Source organism: Formica exsecta, unplaced genomic scaffold (genome assembly GCF_003651465.1).
Source record: "Formica exsecta isolate Colony F162 unplaced genomic scaffold, ASM365146v1 scaffold181, whole genome shotgun sequence".
NCBI classification, from domain to species: domain Eukaryota; kingdom Metazoa; phylum Arthropoda; class Insecta; order Hymenoptera; family Formicidae; genus Formica; species Formica exsecta.
Genome location: NW_021849121.1, coordinates 790,600 through 810,697, shown reverse-complemented (window position 1 = coordinate 810,697; position 20,098 = coordinate 790,600). Strand labels below are relative to the sequence as shown.

At 30.5% G+C, this 20,098-nt stretch overlaps 1 protein-coding gene across 1 annotated transcript; it reads left to right on the top strand.

The window, feature by feature from the left end:
* Positions 1-215: 215 nt before the first annotated feature.
* LOC115233667 (potassium voltage-gated channel subfamily KQT member 1-like) lies at positions 216-10,883 on the top strand. Its single transcript, XM_029804221.1, has 3 exons — positions 216-461; positions 8,233-8,412; positions 10,505-10,883. Exons 1-3 carry the CDS (start codon positions 368-370, stop codon positions 10,675-10,677), a joined length of 447 nt encoding a protein of 148 aa, XP_029660081.1. The 5' UTR covers positions 216-367; the 3' UTR covers positions 10,678-10,883.
* The last annotated feature ends 9,215 nt before the right edge of the window (positions 10,884-20,098 follow it).

The window sequence follows — 20,098 nt, the reverse complement described above, 5'->3', positions numbered from 1 at the left end:
AATTTGTGTGGACTGTTTTGGACATGCGATATATGTTAGATTTAAGCCAAATTTTCCAAAAGTGTATATCATTCCATTTGCAATAGATATTTTTCTGTAACAGGGCGGGAGTAGACGACAATCGACGAGGCCCCACTGTTGGCAAGTTGGTGATTTATCCGATTTTGGTGATCTGGGCATGGTCTTAATTGCGACGGTGGGGCGATGACGCTCAATAACCGTCTGCCATCATCAGCAGGGGTCCCTCAGGACTCGCCCAGCTTCCTGCTCCCGGTTTCGGTCCCGAATTTAATCACTGACAACGATTGTCGCTATTCAGCAAGAAACGTAGTGAAAACGCTCACGACTGTCGTAGTCGGAAAGAGATATGAGAGACCGTTCTCATCATTACCGAGATCATCACGGACACGCCATGCCCCTCGAGGAGGTTCAAGGACTGTTACTTCCACCCTCCAGAACAGGTGAGTCTCGTTCTTTTTCTCGCGACAAGAGCATCCGAGATATCTTCCCGCTTTTAAAATCTATCAAAATATGGAGTAAGAAATAATTGTATCTCGTGCGCAGAGCCAGGCTTGAATTAACGTAAAGAAAAAAAAAGTGAGATGCTAAAATACGCTATATTGTACACTGAAAAAAATCTACTAAATCCCCAAAAATATTTTTTGATCTGAAAAGATTATTTATTTAAATACTTGCAAAGGAATTATTTCAAAGGAGTTATTTCAATTAAGCAGCAAATATATTTGAAATAATAATATATGCACAGAAAAAAGGTTTCTTAAGATTTAATATATCTATTTGTTTGAGTTATATCTGTTTCGTTATAAAAACATTATTTTATACAAAACATCATTTTGTTGAATAAAAATTTAATAATTTCGTTGCATTAAACCATATTGTTTAACGGAAAAATAACTATTATTTGGAATAGTGCTTTTCAACTAAATAATATTTGTTTCATTTAGGACTGCCATCTGTAATTATACAGACCTAAGACTGAAAGATTTAAAACCCCGGCCTTTTCCAATTGAAACCCAAACACCCATAATTCATTATGTGAAATTATTGCAACTGCTAATAAAGCGATAAAAATAGAATAATTTTTATTTTAATTATTAATAATCAATAATATTATTAATAGTCATTATTATTAAGAATTATTAATAATAGTAATAATGTAATACTACATTATTCTTTTTGCTGTCAATGATCCCAATGCCCTAAGGCTCGGATAATATCGCACGTACAACATACACAGACACAGCCTCAAAATGCGACGTGTGCATCGCTTTGTGTCACGCGCTCAAAAAACTCGGACTATTTTGAAAAATCTCCCTGGACGTTCCCGGACGCTTGAAAAACTAGGACAAATCCGGGGAAAACTGGACGGATGGCAGCCCTAGTTTCATTACACTAAATATACTGCATTAAATCATATTGTTTGACGGAAAAATAACTATTATTTGAAATAATATAGTTTATTCGCTTACTGCTATGCGATGCACTATACTCGTATTCAAATTTCTGTCATAAGCATATATGTATAAATCCTGCAAAATGCGGCTAATAACATTTAACAACTATTTCTATCAGTTTCATTTCTGATACGATCTCCATAGGAGAGAATTCAGATAATGAACTGAGTTTTGAAAAAACGGATAGATAAATGTCCGATATTCACTTATTCGGAAAGAAATTGTCCGAATAAGTAAAGTTAAGTTTTTCTACAGGCCCTAACGATAGGATGCCGAAGATTTGATTAGAAAGATGCAGTAACATGCAATTTAACTTTATCTAACTTGTTCTAAGCTTTATTGAAATTATTCAAAGCAACATAATGAATCTTTTAAATAAAACAAGAATATTATTTAAAGAAAACAATAAAATTGTTTGAAAGAATAATATAATTGTTTAAGTTGAAGAAAAAGTAAAATTTATTCAAAAAATATTTTATTTAAAATAAATAAATATGTTATTTGAAAATCAAACAATCATATTTGTTACTTCAAACATTAATATGGTTAGACCATTCCAAGCATTATATTTCTTTAGTTTCAACAAAATTTATTAAATCCAAAGAAACTTTTCTCTCTGTATATAGGTATATAATAAAAGCGAAGTATACTTATATTTTATCTTTATTGTATTATATTAAATTACTTCCTTTTGAAAAAACATTTTTTAATTTTTGGCTACTTGTTTAAAAACCACAGATTTTCTTTATTTTAATAAATAATTTTTTATTTTCTATATTATATATTATTAAAATGGTCCATCCTGTATATGTATAATACGTAAGGGTAATTACAATTTTTTTTCCTAATAGTAATAATGTAATACTACATTATTCTTTTTGCTGTCAATGATCCCAATGCCCTAAGGCTCGGATAATATCGCACGTACAACATACACAGACACAGCCTCAAAATGCGACGTGTGCATCGCTTTGTGTCACGCGCTCAAAAAACTCGGACTATTTTGAAAAATCTCCCTGGACGTTCCCGGACGCTTGAAAAACTAGGACAAATCCGGGGAAAACTGGACGGATGGCAGCCCTAGTATATGTATAATACGTAAGGGTAATCACAATTTTTTTTCCTAAACTTGAAACTTTATTTACCCTCTCTCTCTATTCTCTTTTTTTTTATATTTTCTTATCTCCATTAAAATTCAGATCGCGAATTGTATGATACTTTATGTAATATCTCTCTTGCACGCTAACTGTTATTCAAATCGTATTAGTAAAAAAATCTCAATTGTGTGCCAAGTAATACATGAATGTCTTTTTCGTTGAAAAAATAATTATTCTTATCTTAAGTGCACATCGATGCAGATAATATTTTACTTTTATGGAAAGTAATTTTTTTGTTTAGAGATACTGTTTTGCAATTTAAATGGGATTCGATTTTTAATTCCACCTATACGAGTATACTGTTTACTTATTATGTGTATCATTAAAACGCTATATCCGCTTTATCCGGGGGGCACACAAAGGTTAGTCTTGTGACCGGTGGAGGATTATGGACAGATTATGCCAGCCGCGTACATATAAGAGCTCCAGCGTGAACGTATATTCAATGCTTTGGAATAACTCTCTCTTTCTCTTTTCTTTTCTCTCTTTGTCGACTCACCTCTTATTAAATTTTCATGAAAATCCAACCCGAATTCCGGCGACAGAAAACACGTGTATATATAATTCGTGTGGAAACTCTAGCTTTACGAGTATCGGCCTGTGAATCGTAAAACTTCAACGTTTCTCTTTATTACTGTAACCATACATGCATGAAGATCGTGGCAGTTTACGACACCCCAGGTGTATGCTCGTTTGAAGGAAGAATACTGAACTCACAATTTTTATGAAGACCCTCTTTAGGGATACAGCTAGGGACAAAACTATAGGGTCGCATTCTAAATATTTAAATTTTTTATACTCCCGGCTTGTTTCCAACTGGATAGGCTTGTTTTATTGCAGAATAAAATTTAAAATATGTCAAGTATATAATACACACATATCATATATACGTATACCAAAAATAAAATTTTTTATATTAAATAAATACATTTTGTTAATTCTGATTTTTTTTTTACTTAAATAACACCGTTCAACAAAAAATTGCTTTTTTTTTACAATCGGAACGGGACTAGTCGCTTCTTATAGGTTTTTGGACGCTGAACACGAATCCGGTTTCGAAATTGCTCCATCACGTCAGAATTTCAAGAAATTTGCAATTAAAGTTGCAAGAAGGGCTATTTTCCGGACTTTGTCATATTATAGCTGCAATAAGTAATGTACTGAAGAAGTTTTATTATAATCAAAATAAAGTACGTTGTTAGGACTTTTAACCCTCAAAAGAAATGTTTGGTGTCGGTTATGGTTAATAAGTTATCCATGGTTAAATATGGGATGTATTGCAGAAGTTAGCTGTGATTTAGGTCATTGACGATTTACCAAATAGCTTTGAATTATTATTTAAACTTAAGAGTTTTTTAGATCGCTGAATACGAATCCAATGTCAAAATTGTCAAATTTAAAATGGTAGACTCAAATATTTAGATTGCAATCCAAATATTTTATAAATTTTGACATCCGCCATATGAATTTTGAGTCCACCATTTTGAATTTGACAATTTTGACATTGAATTCGTATTCAGTAATCTAAAAAACTCTTAAGTTTAAATAAATATAATTGAAACCTATTTGGTAAATCGTCAATGACCTAAATCACAGCTAATTTCTGCAATATATCCCATATTTAACCATGGATATCTTATTAACCATAACCGACACCAAAAATTGCTTTTGAGCGTTGAATGTCCTAACAACATACTTTATTTTGATTGCAATAAAACTTCTCCAGCACGTCACATATTGTAGCTATAATATGACAAAGTTCGTGAAAATAGCCTTTTTTTGCAACTTTAATTGCAAATTTCTCAAAATTCTGACGTGATGGAGCAATTTCGGAATCGGATTCGTGTTCAGCGTCTAAAAACCTATAAGAAATGACTAGTCCCGTTTCGGTGTTTTTTGTTGTTGAACTGTGTAAATATATACTTTGTTTCCAAAAATGTTGTTATAAAATAAATTATTATTTGCATGTAATAAAAATTACAATTTTTAAAATACATTACTTAAAATTTAAATATAAAAAAATATATTTATTTGAAGATAAAAAATTATTTATTGAAATAAAGAAAATCTGTGTTTTTGAAACAAGCAGCCAGAAATTAAAATATTTAAATAAATAATCTTTTTAAATCAAAAAAGATTTTTTGGGATTTAATACATTTTTTTCAGTGTACGCATACGTATAATATATAACACAAAATTAATTCCAAACTGATGAAAAAAATATTTTTTGAAAATTACATCGTGATTTTGGGATCTTTTTTTCTCTATATACATGATTTTATATATGTATAGTCTTGTGTGTATGCCTTCGATAAAAATGTTTATTTTCAAAAAGATCATATAGAATTCAGTTATGTTCTTTAGAAATTTGACATTTTTTCTTGAAACGAGTTTACTTGGATATTTTTACTATATTTTCCAGTTTGAGATATATTTAATCTAAAATGAGATGTACAAGAACGATACTATGATAAATTCAATAGAATCGCTTATTATAAAGTCAATTAACTATATAATATCTGCACGATACGTTCTCGTGATAGTTTAACGACACGCTAATATCTTCTCTAATCCGTAAGCGAGACATATCGACCGCAAATTGCGCGAATAAATTTTCTTCAGGATTAAAGCTTCTGCTATCCTTACATGCCGTAAGGCGAAACCGTTATAAATCAATAAATCGCATCGGCCAATCGTACATCGAATTATTGCAGGAACGAATCGCGGCCGACCGAGGAGACGAGTACTTCGTCCGATTAAACGGATTCAATTTTAACTCAACTCATTTGAGGATGAGGGCAAATGACACGGGGTTAATTATCACTTAATGACATCCCGGCGCAGTGTTGATCCCTATCCTCCTCCATCATCCTCTCCGGAGGCCTCTTAGCTCGGTTATCATTTCTTAATGATAATTTTGCACTAGGGCAGCTATCGAGATAGCACGCGATATTGTATACATAATTAATAGAAAATGTAATTAACATAACTGAGGATATATTCTGATTAATTTTCTCATATATTTTACGGATTTCAAATTAAAGAAAATTTCAAATTAAGGACGGCACAAATTTGCTTTTTGCAGAAATGCCACTAAATGATTATTAATTTCTCTATTGTTTGTCTTACTCTCAAGTAGAAATAAAAAAAATTTTTTTTTGCAACAAAAAAAAGTTGAAAAAGAACGTGTTTTTTTCTCATTGAAAAAAAATGTTGTTTTTGTTTTTTCATTATTTTTTTAAGTATAATATAATTCTTTTAAATATTTTTTTTGTTAACATAATAAAAGAAACTAAAGTTCTTATATTTCCAATTTATCTTTTTTTTAAAGTGATTTTAATGGATTAATGAGACTTTTGCGGTAAATTACATCAAATTCGACACAATTTGGATAATTCTCAATTAGATGCATAAAAATTCTTATTAATTAAAAATAGAGAGTAATTACGTAATTATATAGCTAATTGAAATGCGAGTATTTAAAATAATAATGGTTAATTCAAATCTATTATCTAAAAAGTTAAAAATAATGAAAAATTAATTTATAGTAATCAAAATATAAAGATATGAAGATATTAAACATCTGGAAAAAAAAAAGTTTTGAAAAAAAACGAATCTTGGTTTTTCTTTTTTTCATAAAAAAAACAAGATTTGTTTTTTTTCAAAAAAAATTTTCTTTTTCAGGTATTTAATATCTTAATATACAGGGTAAGGCATCTAAGACAGGCCAGTATGTACAGAATAATGAGACAAATCAATTAGTATAAAAAAATAATTGTTTTTAAGAAAATCATTTACAATGTATTTTTTAAAATAATTATTTGTTTTTTTTGCACTAATTGATTTGTCTCATTATTCTGTACATAAAAGTATTACGGTAAGGTTATCGAAAACTGAATATTTTACGAAATATTTTATTTTTTATATCAAAATATGTCAGATTAAAATATAAAATAACTCAAAAAGTACTTAATGAAAAAATACTTTATTATAGTGTTTTGGAAAGCTCTCGAGGTAAGCTACAAGAATACGTAAGAGAAATAGGGGGTTCCATTTAAAAAAATGAAGATGACCTTCAAATCTCCTAAGCGCCTCCACCTAAAAAAAAATGTTCACTTCCACAAGATTTCCCCCTCGATACCATACATCTTTTTTTTCAAACATTTTCTCCTATCTCCAAAACTGTGGGAGTTATTCGGGTGGCCTGTCTTAGATGTCTCACCCTGTATATCTTAATATCTTTAGTAAGTACAATTACGTTTATATTTTCTGCTTCCTCTTAGAGGAAGCTTTGTTTTCGTGAAAAATTTTTTTTTTTATGTTTTGATGCCAATGTGTTTAGAATGTTCTAAAATGTCGAAAAATCATATTTTTTTTAAATGTCCGTATGTGTGTATGTATGTGCATATGTGCATCAAAAGGACATGATTGCTCTAACTTTCGCAAATTTTGAGATATCGAGCTAAATTTTTTTACATGGGTAGAGTATCATTAAAAGATGGTTGGTGTTGAATTTGGCTAGGATCGATGAAGGGGTTTATTTTTTATAAAATTTTTTTATAGAATTTTTCAAAAAAAGAATGTGGTTGCTCTAACTTCCGCAAATTTTGAGATATCGAGCTAAATTTTTTTACATGAATGAAGTATCATTAAATGATGGTTGGTGTTGAATTTGGCTAGGATCGGTGAAGGGGTTTATTTTTTATAAAATTTCGAATTTTTCCAAAGAAGGGAGTGGTTGCTTTAATTTCCGCGAATTTTGAGATATCGGACTAAATATTTCTTTTTTTACATGATTAGAGTATTATTAAAGGATGGTTGCAAATTAGAAAATAGCACATTGCTTCTTTATTTTTCTATTTCGCTCACAAAGCTTCATCTATGAGGAAGCCAAAATTGAAAAACTCGCTTGCTTTAGCGAGCTTAAACTTTGTGAGCGGAGTAAAATGATGAGGAAGCAATGTGCAAATTTCTAATTTGCACAATTTTCAGCTTGTTATACTTTGTTATTGAGAAGATTTACACTTCGTTAACATTTATTTTCTTACGAGAATAAGAAAAATGTCATGCTTAAGGTTGTGTGTATCATATGTCAAAAAAAACCAAAAAACAAAATGTTTTTTTTTATTTACCTCTTTACTCTCGAGTAATTCGAGTTAAGGATAAATCTTTTATATTCAATTAAAATTATTACAATCATTGATTATACAAAATACTTGTAAAATAAATAAGAAAAATTTAATTATAAAATAATATTTGTTTTTGGATTTGCGGTTAATGATTTATTTTGACTTTTATTAAATACATTGATAGAAAGCAATCTTTTAATTAAGAGGTGCTTTGTGAGCGATTACAATTCGGCGTTTTCATAAAGCTTCATGGGCGAATTAAGAGAGCGCTTGTATAACGATTTTCATTTCCTCGCCACCGAATTCACTTGATTCTCTCTCGCCCAATTAGAGAGCGCCCTTCAATTTTGTCATGAAGAAACGACGGCGGCTTAATTATCTCCTCTCTTCTCGCGTTCGGTCATTTATTTTTAACGAGTCGGCTCACCATAGTCTCTCTCTCTCTCTTTCTTTTTTTTTGTTTTACGACAGGTAACCGGGGACCTCTGAATGTGACGATTGTACAGGTCGGCAGAGGAAATGGAGGCGGTGGAGATGGCGGAAGTGATTTACTGAGATTGGAACCGCCGTCGGATTTAAGACCGGTTCCGTCGCCCTTATCTGACACCAGTACCACCTTGCAGTCTGACAACAATGACACCTTGGCCGGAGGTGAGAGAAGTATATATATCCCGATATTATATTCGTTTCAAAGATCCTTGATACCTGTCTCAACTATATTTAGTTTTGAACTCGGCGTTTAAGGCATTCATTCCAGACATGTTAGATTAGGAACCCCTGAAATCAACTACAAGAAACAAAAAAATCGAATAATTTACAGGAAGGTTTCAAATTACTATAAATATTTTGCTACAATTTTTAATAAATAACTTTTAAACGAGTAAGTGGATCTAAATCAAGTTTTGCTAGTTTATTAGAATTTTGTTAATACATGTGAAAATTTTTATTTCGTTGTGTCTTTTCCTTGTCAAATCCGTCAATAAGTATTACAATACGCGATTTTTTATAAAAATCAATACAAACTTTAAACTTAAATAACTTAATTTAATAAATAATTTAATAAATTTCTAAATCGTTAAGAGGATTGTGTGCAGATTTTGCACAGATACTCAGAAGAAATAGTAGAACAGTCTACGCGAAATTTTCATGTTTTTGTCAATGTTTTGACATATGACACACACAACTTTAAGAAAGACACTTTTCTTATTCTCGTAAGAAAATGAATGTTCCTAACGAAGTGTAAATCTTCTCAATAACAAAGTATAAAAAGTATAAACGTAATTTTAGTGCTGGAGCATTTTCTGTGGAAGCGCAGATAGTAGTATATCATACGGACATAATAAATCAATGACGCGAATTCAACATTAAATGATGTTCAATGTTAAATTCTGTTAAATTCTCAAATCCGAAATATAAGAATACGAATAATGAAAATTACACACAAAGGCTCTGTTTGTGATATCTTTCTAAACAAATCACATATCGACACTCAGAAATTTCACAAAATATTCTATTTGATTGGATAAAAATGTTGTGCAGTTTCTTACTATTTTAAGATTATTTTGTTTAAATAGAGTTTAATGTATAAAATTTAAACTTGAAGGAATTTTCGAGAACAAAATGCAAAAGTTTGTATTGATTACAGTATGAGAAAAGTTTTACGGTTTTATTGTTATAAAATAATAATAAGATTTAATTGTAACTGGTATTAATTGTCTATATAAGATAATGAGATATTCTATCTAAAATCAAGCATTATGTGTGTGTTGTTTACAATTACATGAAGTATTTTTAATATATTAAACACAGCAGTTCCTAATTACGCATTGTACAATAGCACATTAATTGCAATTTCTGGGGTTGTCAGTATATATTTCTTAAATATTGATGATTGAGCTTCGTTCACTTTTAGTGCGCGGTAGATTGTGTGTCATATCCTGCAACCGGAAGCGTTTTAGCAAAAAGCTTTCGGTTACGGTCAGTTTGCCAAGGATTGATAAAAGAAAAAGCAAAGTTCCAAAGTGCATTGAAAACAAACGTGGAAAAGATGATACTGATAATATTTATATAAAGACGATACTATAATGTGTTATAATGTCTTATATTATATGTTTCAATAACAAAAATGTAATCAATATACATAAAATTATTAATTTAATTTTTTTATTTGTTTAAAGTAACATAAATTTATCTTTGTAACAAATTTTCGTATATTCAAAAGTTTTTAAAGAAAAATTTAAAGTTTAAGAAACCATAATTTGCACAATTACTCAATCGAAAGAAATATTTCTATTTTTATTATGAAAACAAGAAGTAAACGGATTGATGAGAGCTAAAGACAGGAAACAATGCTCGAATAATTATCTTTAAAAAATTTCTTTAATTATCTAGATAAACATTTTAGTTCCTTTTCAGGTCATCTTCAGTAACTATTAACAAAATAATACATATCATACAGAAAAACGTTTATTTGGATAATTAAAGGAATTTTTGTGCGCTTGGTTTTCATTAGTTTGTTTCTTCCTTGTTTTATATGATTAATTAGACCTACATTTGATTCTATTTCTATTTTTCTAGTCGCTAATAATTATTATTTATAAATTTATTCTAAATTTTTTAAAGAATAGTATAACAAAATTGATGTATATTTGCATTAATGTGTGTATATATGTGTGAGCACGCGCGCGTGTGTTATATGCCTGCAGTTTTATCATGAATGAAGGTAAAATTGATAAATCTCCAGGTGTCGACCCAAGATTATTACTGGGAACCGGTGGTGATCGCAATACCTGGGAAGGTCGCTATCATGTGAAGGAACATCGACGTGCTGGAAAAGCTACTTTCCAAGGTCAAGTTTACAACTTCCTGGAACGTCCCACCGGCTGGAAGTGCTTCCTGTACCACTTCTCTGTGTAAGTAACGACGATATTCGATATATGCATGCGATTTTTGGCACGGCTTTCTAGTAGAACACGTAATAACACATTATTCGCGTCCTTGAGATATACAATAATATGTATCAAGGGGCGAAATATTCATAATGAATCCATATCCGAAATGGCGTTGGTATTCTTCATTTCTCGCTTAATAATAAACATTATGTTATTCGTTTACCGGATGTCTATAGTTGCAATGAGAGATCCAATATAAAAAATAAAATAAAGAGTTCGCGGCATCGCGTACTTCATTCACTCGCTTTATCAGTCGCTCGCAACGCTCGATACATCAAAAGAGAATTAACGCACTCGATGGTTCTCTGCAGTATCAATCTTTATTGTCACTTAATAAACATTATTAATGTAGCGCTTCAAAAAAGATTGATGGGAGTTTCAAAATCTCTCCCCATCTCAGATCTGATATACGAGTACATAATGATTAATATATATAAAATTGATTTAAGAGAAAGCAGGTACTTAATTAATCTTTGTCCATAATTGTTAATAAAAAAGTTTCCCCTTTGAACTACGATTTAAGCTAAATGGATAAAAGATTACGAGAGATTATTTTTTAAAACGAGAGCAATTGAAAAACTCGATGAAGAAGGCTTTTGAATTTAAACTCGCTGGAAGAAGAAGCGGAAAAAGTTACGAGATCGTAACTCGAAGTTTGCTATGATAAGAAATCTATAGTTTCCGAGTAATATTTTCTTGGCTCGCCATTCATGGTTAGCGTTATAGCGGAAACGAAATTGTTTATTAGAAATTTATATGACGAACGAGATATCCTGTATGCGAAGCGCTTTATGCTTTCCCCAGAGTATTTTTTTCAACGTATATATTGATAAATAATAAAGGTTTATCACGTTACACGCAGACACAATACGATCGCTTATCAGAGTTTATCGTAAAAAATTGGAAAAAGGAATAACGAGAGATATAGTGTTTCATTGTAGAATATAAATAATATAGTATGCAGAAATATTCTTTGAACTCTTGAAGTTTTTAAGCATCTGTAGAATAAACTGTTTTAGTACGGTACTTTTTTTACGATAATATCAGATTTGATACATAATTATGACATGTACTGGTTAAATACCTTTTTCTACAAGATATATTTATAATTAGAAGAAATGTATGTTTTTGAACAATTATCCGTGTTATATTGTTTTATCGCCCTTGGAGAATTAATTAAATTCGCGATTAATCGATGATTTTTTGAAATTTTGCAGTTGCACGCGTTCGAGATATTTTCTACAGATTTTTTAATAATTTTGTGATATGTAATGAGTACAATTTTTGTCGAATATTCTTATTAATCGGTATACTCTTTACAAAATACATACACATATGCAAAGATATAACAAATTTTTTTTTTATTATTTTCATATCTATTAAGGATATTTTGGCCTTACAATAGTAGCGAAAAACTATTAAAAATAACATATTTCTTAGATTTATACTGTTTAAAAAATCAAATAAATAAATCTGGATTATGAAAAGAATTAAAGTATCACAAAATAACATGGTTTTTAACATCTTCGTAAAAGAAAATAGTTGTTATTAATATTTTTCCTAAATGATAAAAACTTTTGGTTGTGAATACTTTCTGTAATCAATTGCAAGAAACAAAAAAACGAGTAATTTACAGAAAAATTTCAGGTTACTATGAGTATTTTGCTACAATTTTTAGTAAATAACTTTTGAACGCGTAAGTGGATTTCAAGTTTTGCATAAATGTTTATTAAAGTTTTGTTAATACATGTAAAAATTTTTATTTCGTTGCCAGTGTTTTATCTTGTTAAATTTATCAATAAATGCTACAATACGCGATTTTCCATAAGAATCAATACAAACTTTAAACTTAAATAATTTCCAAACTGTTAAGAGAATTGTGCTCAGTTTTTGCACAGATACTCAGAAGAAATAGTAAAACAATCTACGAAATTTTCATGCTTTTGTCAATGTTTTGATAAATGACACATACCATCCTTAATCATAGCGCATTTATAGGAGGCATTGTTATAGTTCATGTAGCTTTAAGTTTGATACGCATAGATGGCGGACCCCATATTGGCATTAACTACTCGAGGTGTCTGATCAATATTTACTTTCTACTATTTATATATATCTAAAGTGAATTTATACTTACATCGTTTCAAAGTATGCATTTTTATTATAAATTTTCAACATTTTTAGACAATATAAGAATCTTTGTGATGTCAAGATATGCATCTATTATTATTAGAAATCGCGTGCAGAGAGAGGATGTCGCAAAAAACTAGAAAATGCTTTTTAAATTATAAATACTTCGATTGACCTAAAATCAATTTTTTTTCTCAACAAACTTAGATCGCGTAACTTTTCAATTTTTAACATTATACATCTATGTAATTCTAATTATAAAATTCTGCTTAAGTTCATCTAAAATTGTCTAAATATTGTTTTGTAACACTCACTTTTACTTTCTTGAAGTTTGATCTGCGGAAAGAAATGCTTTATTGTTAATGAGTAATTATTCGAAAACTATTAATGCTTTTATTATATATTTTTATTTAAGAAGTATTGATTCTAAATTAGCCAAAGAATATGTGATAATCGAATTAATATTAATATTATTAATTTACTCTGATGGTTTTGGGGAATAGTTTGTGTTCTACGTGATAGAATTTGCAAATATACGACATTAGAATAATATGGGAGAAAGTAGGATAAAACTAAGTACTTTTTTGGATTTGTCTTTCTATAAAAAATCAGAGAATAAAAAAATTTTGCTGGCCGTTAGTAGTCTTTAGTGAACCTTAAACTATGAGAAAATGAGGCTAGTTGCTGAAAAAAAAAATTTGGTTATCAAGGATAACAAGATTTTTTGGTGAAGATTAAAATAGATACACCGGTCAAAATACCCGGTTTTGCCCTACCGGTAAGGTAAAACTGGGTGCCCATTTGAAAACATGTAAAACACTGTGAAATTACAAAATCGAGATTAATTTTAATTAAAATATAATACAAAAATGTATTCTATTGACAAAAATCACAAATAAAGATATCTTCTTGTTTTACATTGCTGCAGGACTCCCTTATTTAATTTTTTAATTTTAGGAGTCTCAAAAACCTTTTTTTTTTAGTGGTTTCTTTTTCTGAGTAGTAGTTTTTGTTTCTAACTGCTTTTTGTAGGGAGACAAAGTCAGGATAACAGTTCTTCCTCTTTTCATTACATGAACTGTGAGGTACCCGATTTTGCCCCAAAACGAAGAAAATAACAAACAGCGTCTGTATATTCCGGCGTATAAAGTGACGATCATAACTAATGTGATATACTCTCTAATATGTACAGAATGCAATGCTGCATTTACCGAAGCAGATGCTCTATAGAAAAAATCCATAACGACTTGATTGTTGCCCCGATATCGATCTTTTTTGGCTCGAAAATTTTGAACTTCTCTCAAAAAAGAAATATCGTGTGCACGTGGGCACGGTTCATCTCAAAATAATGATAGCATCAATCTATAACTAATAACACTAGTTAGCCAAAGATAGTAGCACTTATCACGAAGAAACAGAAGTACCCGGTTTGACCCGCCTAACCCGGTTTTACCATATTTTTCCTTATATATACAGGGTGTCCCGCAATGTGATGTCCACACTGAAACTGTGTATTCTTTGTCAAAAAGTCTTAATACACATTCTAAGTCAAAAAGTCTTAATACACATATGCCCTAAAGTCGCTTGTTTCGAAGTTGAAAAAATGCAAAAGTAGTTATTTCTCACACTAATGCGAGAAAAGCACCTTTATGACTTACCTTATTGCACTAGTAGTGCGGAAATAGCAGGCATTACAAAAAATATTGTATGTATGGCATGCGCGGAAGACAACGAACTACGTCGCGCATGAATATTAAATAAAATAACAGACGCTTGTAATAATATATCATACGTAATGATACGGAACTTCTTTTGCGTTCTACAACATCAATAATTCAAAGAGCAGAAGTGTGTGTAGACCAAAATGGTGGTCACTTTGAACAATTTATAAAGTAGTTTATAAAGTAAATTATTGTTTAATTATCGTTTAATTATTGTTTAATTATCAATAAATAATATTACCTTTAATAAATAATATTGTTCTTATTTTATGCAATTTTGTTTTTTTGCTATAACTTTGAAACAATCGACTTTAGGGCATATGTGTATTAAGATTTTTTGACTTAGAATGACAAAAAGAATACACAGTTTCAGTATGGACATCACGTTGCGGGACACCCTGTAGATATAGATAAAAATTTTGAGTCATCTTATGTCAACGACACACGCCATCAATTCGTCTATTATTTATATGAAAGATGAAGTGGTTCCAGGCAAAATCTCTTGAAACTAATATCAATGCGGATATCAATGCAACTCACGCATTATCACGATGCTCGATTTCATCGTTCCGTGTATTCCACTAGTGACAAAATGCAGGTAGAAGATCTTCGTTATCGCGGAGATATTGTCGACGTTTTCCTTCTTACGTTAGATTTGTAACGGTATATCGACAAGGAGAGGGAGAGGTGGACACTGATATCGGGGATCCTTTAGAGAATCGTGTTATTGTCGGCGAAAGAAGATATACGAGGGTTGCTGTGCCAGGTAATATTCCACCATCAACCCTCAGCACTAAATAACATCTGTAGGTGGACAGGAATGTGCGTGGGACAGGAATAAATTTGATATTACGCACTGGTACCCAGATACTTCGCCAGGTCAGCGGGTTAGCATGTGGGTCACATCTGAAATTGCCGCTTTATACACCGGAGATCGTTATTCTTCAGAATATCATTATGTACGAAAAGGGAGATTAGCGTGTTTGTTTTCCGAGTATTGTATATTTACAGGGTGAAGTTTATTATTATTGCTAAATACTGTATTGTATTTATACTTGTGTTACAATAATTAATAGAAACATATAATTTATTATGATGAAACAAATACTGCAGCTAATATATTTCTAGGAATAATAAATCGATATATATTAATAAATCATACATTATATCATACATTAATTAACAAACAATTTTGTTACGCGCGAGAGATTTCGATTTCTTTTTTCAAAAATGATTTAATATTGAGTTTGCAGATTTATTGCAATATTAATAAGATTTTGGTTTCTTCTAATATTACATAAATTTAAAAAAAGTTTACATTTTCTTAGGTGATGCATATATCTTGTATTCAAAGTAACTTTCACAAAAGTTATCAAAGTTTTCTAACTCGTTATAAAATACTTTATACATCAATTATTGACGAAAATAAATTCTTCCTATATAGTTATCATTGATCAAATTTACTTTGAAAAATAAAGCTTTGCGAACTCCGTAGCAACTGAATTATTGATGTAACATAGCCTACGTTACACCTGCAGAACGTGTCTGCAAATTGGACGCAGGAAAGGGGATTAGCTTTGTGAGAAAAGTGGAATTATTCTTTGCATACGTGCACAATAACTATAACGAACTCGATTGCTATAATTTTGTGAATAAGATTAAAATAGATACACCAGAGATTTTTTCGACACGATTCTTTTACGTGCATCCATATAGCTTTCTCTCGAATAATAAAAAAACAGCTGATATCTTCACGGCTGATACCAGGTTAATTTGATTATCAAACTTGGTTTAATACTAAGTTAAGGATTTATAAACTCGATAATAATTTATGACACAACGGCATTTTCATGCTTTTTATGATAATTTGATAGGAAAAATAATTAAAATAATAATTTGTTTTATTTAGAAATAATAAGTTCTTGAATTGAAGCAAAAAAATACAATAATGAAAAAGTAAAGTTTATTACGCGATGCTGGGCCGTAAGACTTTAAAATCTCGTCTCTGCAGAATGTTATGCAATAAATGAAAAGTTTTAATTAGTTATTGAAGAAATCGTTTTAAGTCCACAGATTTAATATCACAGATTATATAACTAGCGTCACGTAAATGATACATGTAAATAATATTTTTATCTTTCTGGAAATTAGAGAGATTTCACACTACGCTGTGCAAGTGAGTCATCTTAAAAAATACAAAATTTTCTCTATCGTACTTTCGTTTTTGAACATGCGATGTTAGAACGAAGGATGGAGACCGATACGATTTCTCACGCCATTCTATCATGGCACGCATTTCCTGTGACTTGTAGAATATATACCGTTGGCCGAAATATGTCTCACGCGAGCATGAAACGTATGTGGCAATTTAAATAATTCAACCTAACTGTCCTAATCATTTACTTCTTTCCCTTTTCTCCTTTATATCTTCATATCTTAAAAGCAACAACGGAAGAATTCCTATGTGGCATCTTTTCATATGACTCACTTGCGGCGAATTATTATGCCACTTGTATTCGGGATCCGGAGGGATGAATTTATCGTTATTCCTCGGCAAGAAAAGCTTTCACGAGACACGGAATACGCAGTGTTAGTGAATAACGTAGATTTATGATCGCGGGAATCGTTCTCACTTCGACACTGAAGATGAGAAAGGAACAGGATCGCTGATGAGCTAGCTACCTCGAAGGACACGCGACGTGGTAGGCGAGCCTAATATCGATTTTCTCGCTTTTATAATGCCGCACACAGATATGCATGGAACCTTTGTACGAGAATGAATCGCGTATTATTCGGACGGATCTCCTCCTTATACGCTAGTATCATATACGTCGCAGTACTCATCCGAATCCTGTCAACATCCCTTTTTTTTGTGAGTGCACAGTTTGAAAATTTATATTTTTTTGTTAAAAAATATGCTGGTTAAAATTTTTATGTTAAATATTTAACGCATTGTGTTAATTGGTAAAATTATATAAAAGTTTACACCTTACCAATTTTATCGCCATTTAAATATGTTATAGGAGAGGTTCTTCTGAATAATTCTCTGCAAGAAAGAAGTCGGCGACGGCATAGGTTTAGAAGATATAACAAATTAAAGTTCAAAAATTTTAATGCTTTTTTTTAGGTATTATAACCCATACAGAAAATAATGTGTATTAGATATCTACTGGATATTCTCAATGTATATTAGAGATATCCATGAATATGTAGAAAACAGCTATTAGACATGCTTTAAATATCCAAATGTCCGCAATACGAGATCTCATAAATATCCACAGGATATGTAGGCCAATATCCACTGGACATCCACATCAGTATTCAGTGGATATTTATGTAGATATCCATTGTATGTTGATTAAATTCTGATCACAAAATGACTAATTAGACGTCCTAAGTTAGGTCTCATGAGACTCAAAAATAACGTCGACATGTCACATCCACGGGACGTCATTTTTTGATGTTTGTTTGACAGCAAAATTAAGACCAATTACAGTAATAATATATAATAACACATATATTAATGTAATATATATTATAGATAAATTTAAATAATTTAATTTATAAAATTCAAAATTTTATTTATATGGAAGTTAATTTATATTTTATATTTTAAATAGATAATAACGAACGATTTTCACTTATTCGGACAGAAATTGTCTGAATAAATGAAAATCATTTATTTATTCGATTTTTTCCATAAATTAATTCAATATTTGAAATTTCCCTGTACGGAATTGTATCAGAAACTAATAGAAATAATTACAATATTATTAGCCACATTTTGCAGGCTTTATATGTATACGCTCATGACAAAAACTTGAATACGGATATAGATAGTGAAGTAGCGGTAGAGATAGTGAATAGCGCGCATAGCGGTAAGCGAATGAACTATAATCCCAATACAAGTTATAAAAAGACTTTATTTGGACAACCATAGGACGTCTTCAAAATGACGTTTTTGGCTGGTCTAAGAAATGACGTCTTATAGATGTCAATTATTAGTCGCTAACGTCATAGACCAAAAATAGATGTTATTATGTCGTTTTTTGACGTCACTCTGCTACTTGGGTATATGAATAAGACGTAAATATTTAATGAATATCTTTGATAGCTTCTTGGTGGACATGGATATATGGATAACAGGTGTATATCTAGTGGATATCTTTGGTAGCTACTTGATAGATATGGATATATGAATAACACGCGTGTATATCTAGTGAATATCTTTGGTAGCTTCTTGATGGACATAGATACATGGATAATGTGTACACATCCATCAGATATCCTCGCTAGTTATTCGAGAGATATAGATATTTTATTCATTTATTAGATGTGTCTACTAGTTATCCATAGTAAACATGGACATCAGGTAGATATTCACTAGATATCTATTCAATATTTTGTTCTGTGTGGGAAAGTAACATTAGGAACAGTGAAGTTTGTACACGTTGTATTTCTTGTAAAGTAGACGTGGAAAAAGTTTTGTTTATATTTACGGGATAGATATATGATCATGATAAATTAAAAAGATAAATTAAATGTTTATACATATAGCTTATTATTTTTCCTCATTTCTTCTTATTCTGGTGAATAAATATACCTAAAGTGAAAAATATTATTTATTGAATGCGTGGATAGAAGAGCGGAGAAGCTTCCCCCTCTCTACCCTAAAAAAATTCCAACATAACCCAACCCAACTTTACTTTTAAAACTGAAAATAGATTTGGGTTAGGTTAGAATTTTTTCGGAGTGAGGGTACAGGGGAAGGGGTTCCGCCAATAAACTTTAATGTCAAACTTCAATTTGTTATATCTTCTAAACCAGTGCTGTTCTCCATTTCTTTTTTGCGGAGAATTACTCAGAAGAATCTCCTCTACAACATATTTAAATCGCGATAAAATCGATGAAGTGTAATACCTTTTTTGCAATTTTACCAAAAATATTTTGTTTCTAAAATTTATTTCACATTACTATAAAGTTTGCATTCATTTTGGGTTAAAATATTAACATAGTGTCACCATTTAATAATATTATGTTAAATTAACACAAAAATTTGTGTGGTCTGTTTGATGCGATATATGTTTTAATTTGAGCAAAATTCTCCAACTCTGTGTGTGTGTTATTTAAAACAAGGTCGGCAACGAATTGTGAAATCAAATAAGGGATTCTCTTTTGTGATTATATAGGAAAAACCTAGTGTTCCTTCCCTTTTCTTATCGATTTTTCTTTCTTTTTTCATAAATAATTCCTTCTCTTGGAAAATGTACCTTTATCTTGCTTTTGTTTAAAAAAAAATTGTTTTTTTTTAAATATTAGGTTGAAATTTCGAGATTAATTTTCATAATCAAAGTAGGGGGTGATTACGATAACTTTGGCCCCCTATTTGAAAGGTCGTTTCTGAAGACATTTTTGACGAGGAACACGGGAAAAATAGTAAAAAAAATTTCCGACCAATAGTTTTCGAGATATATCACTTTAAAGTATTGGACATGATAATAAAACGTTACAAAACGGACCCAATGACCTTGACCT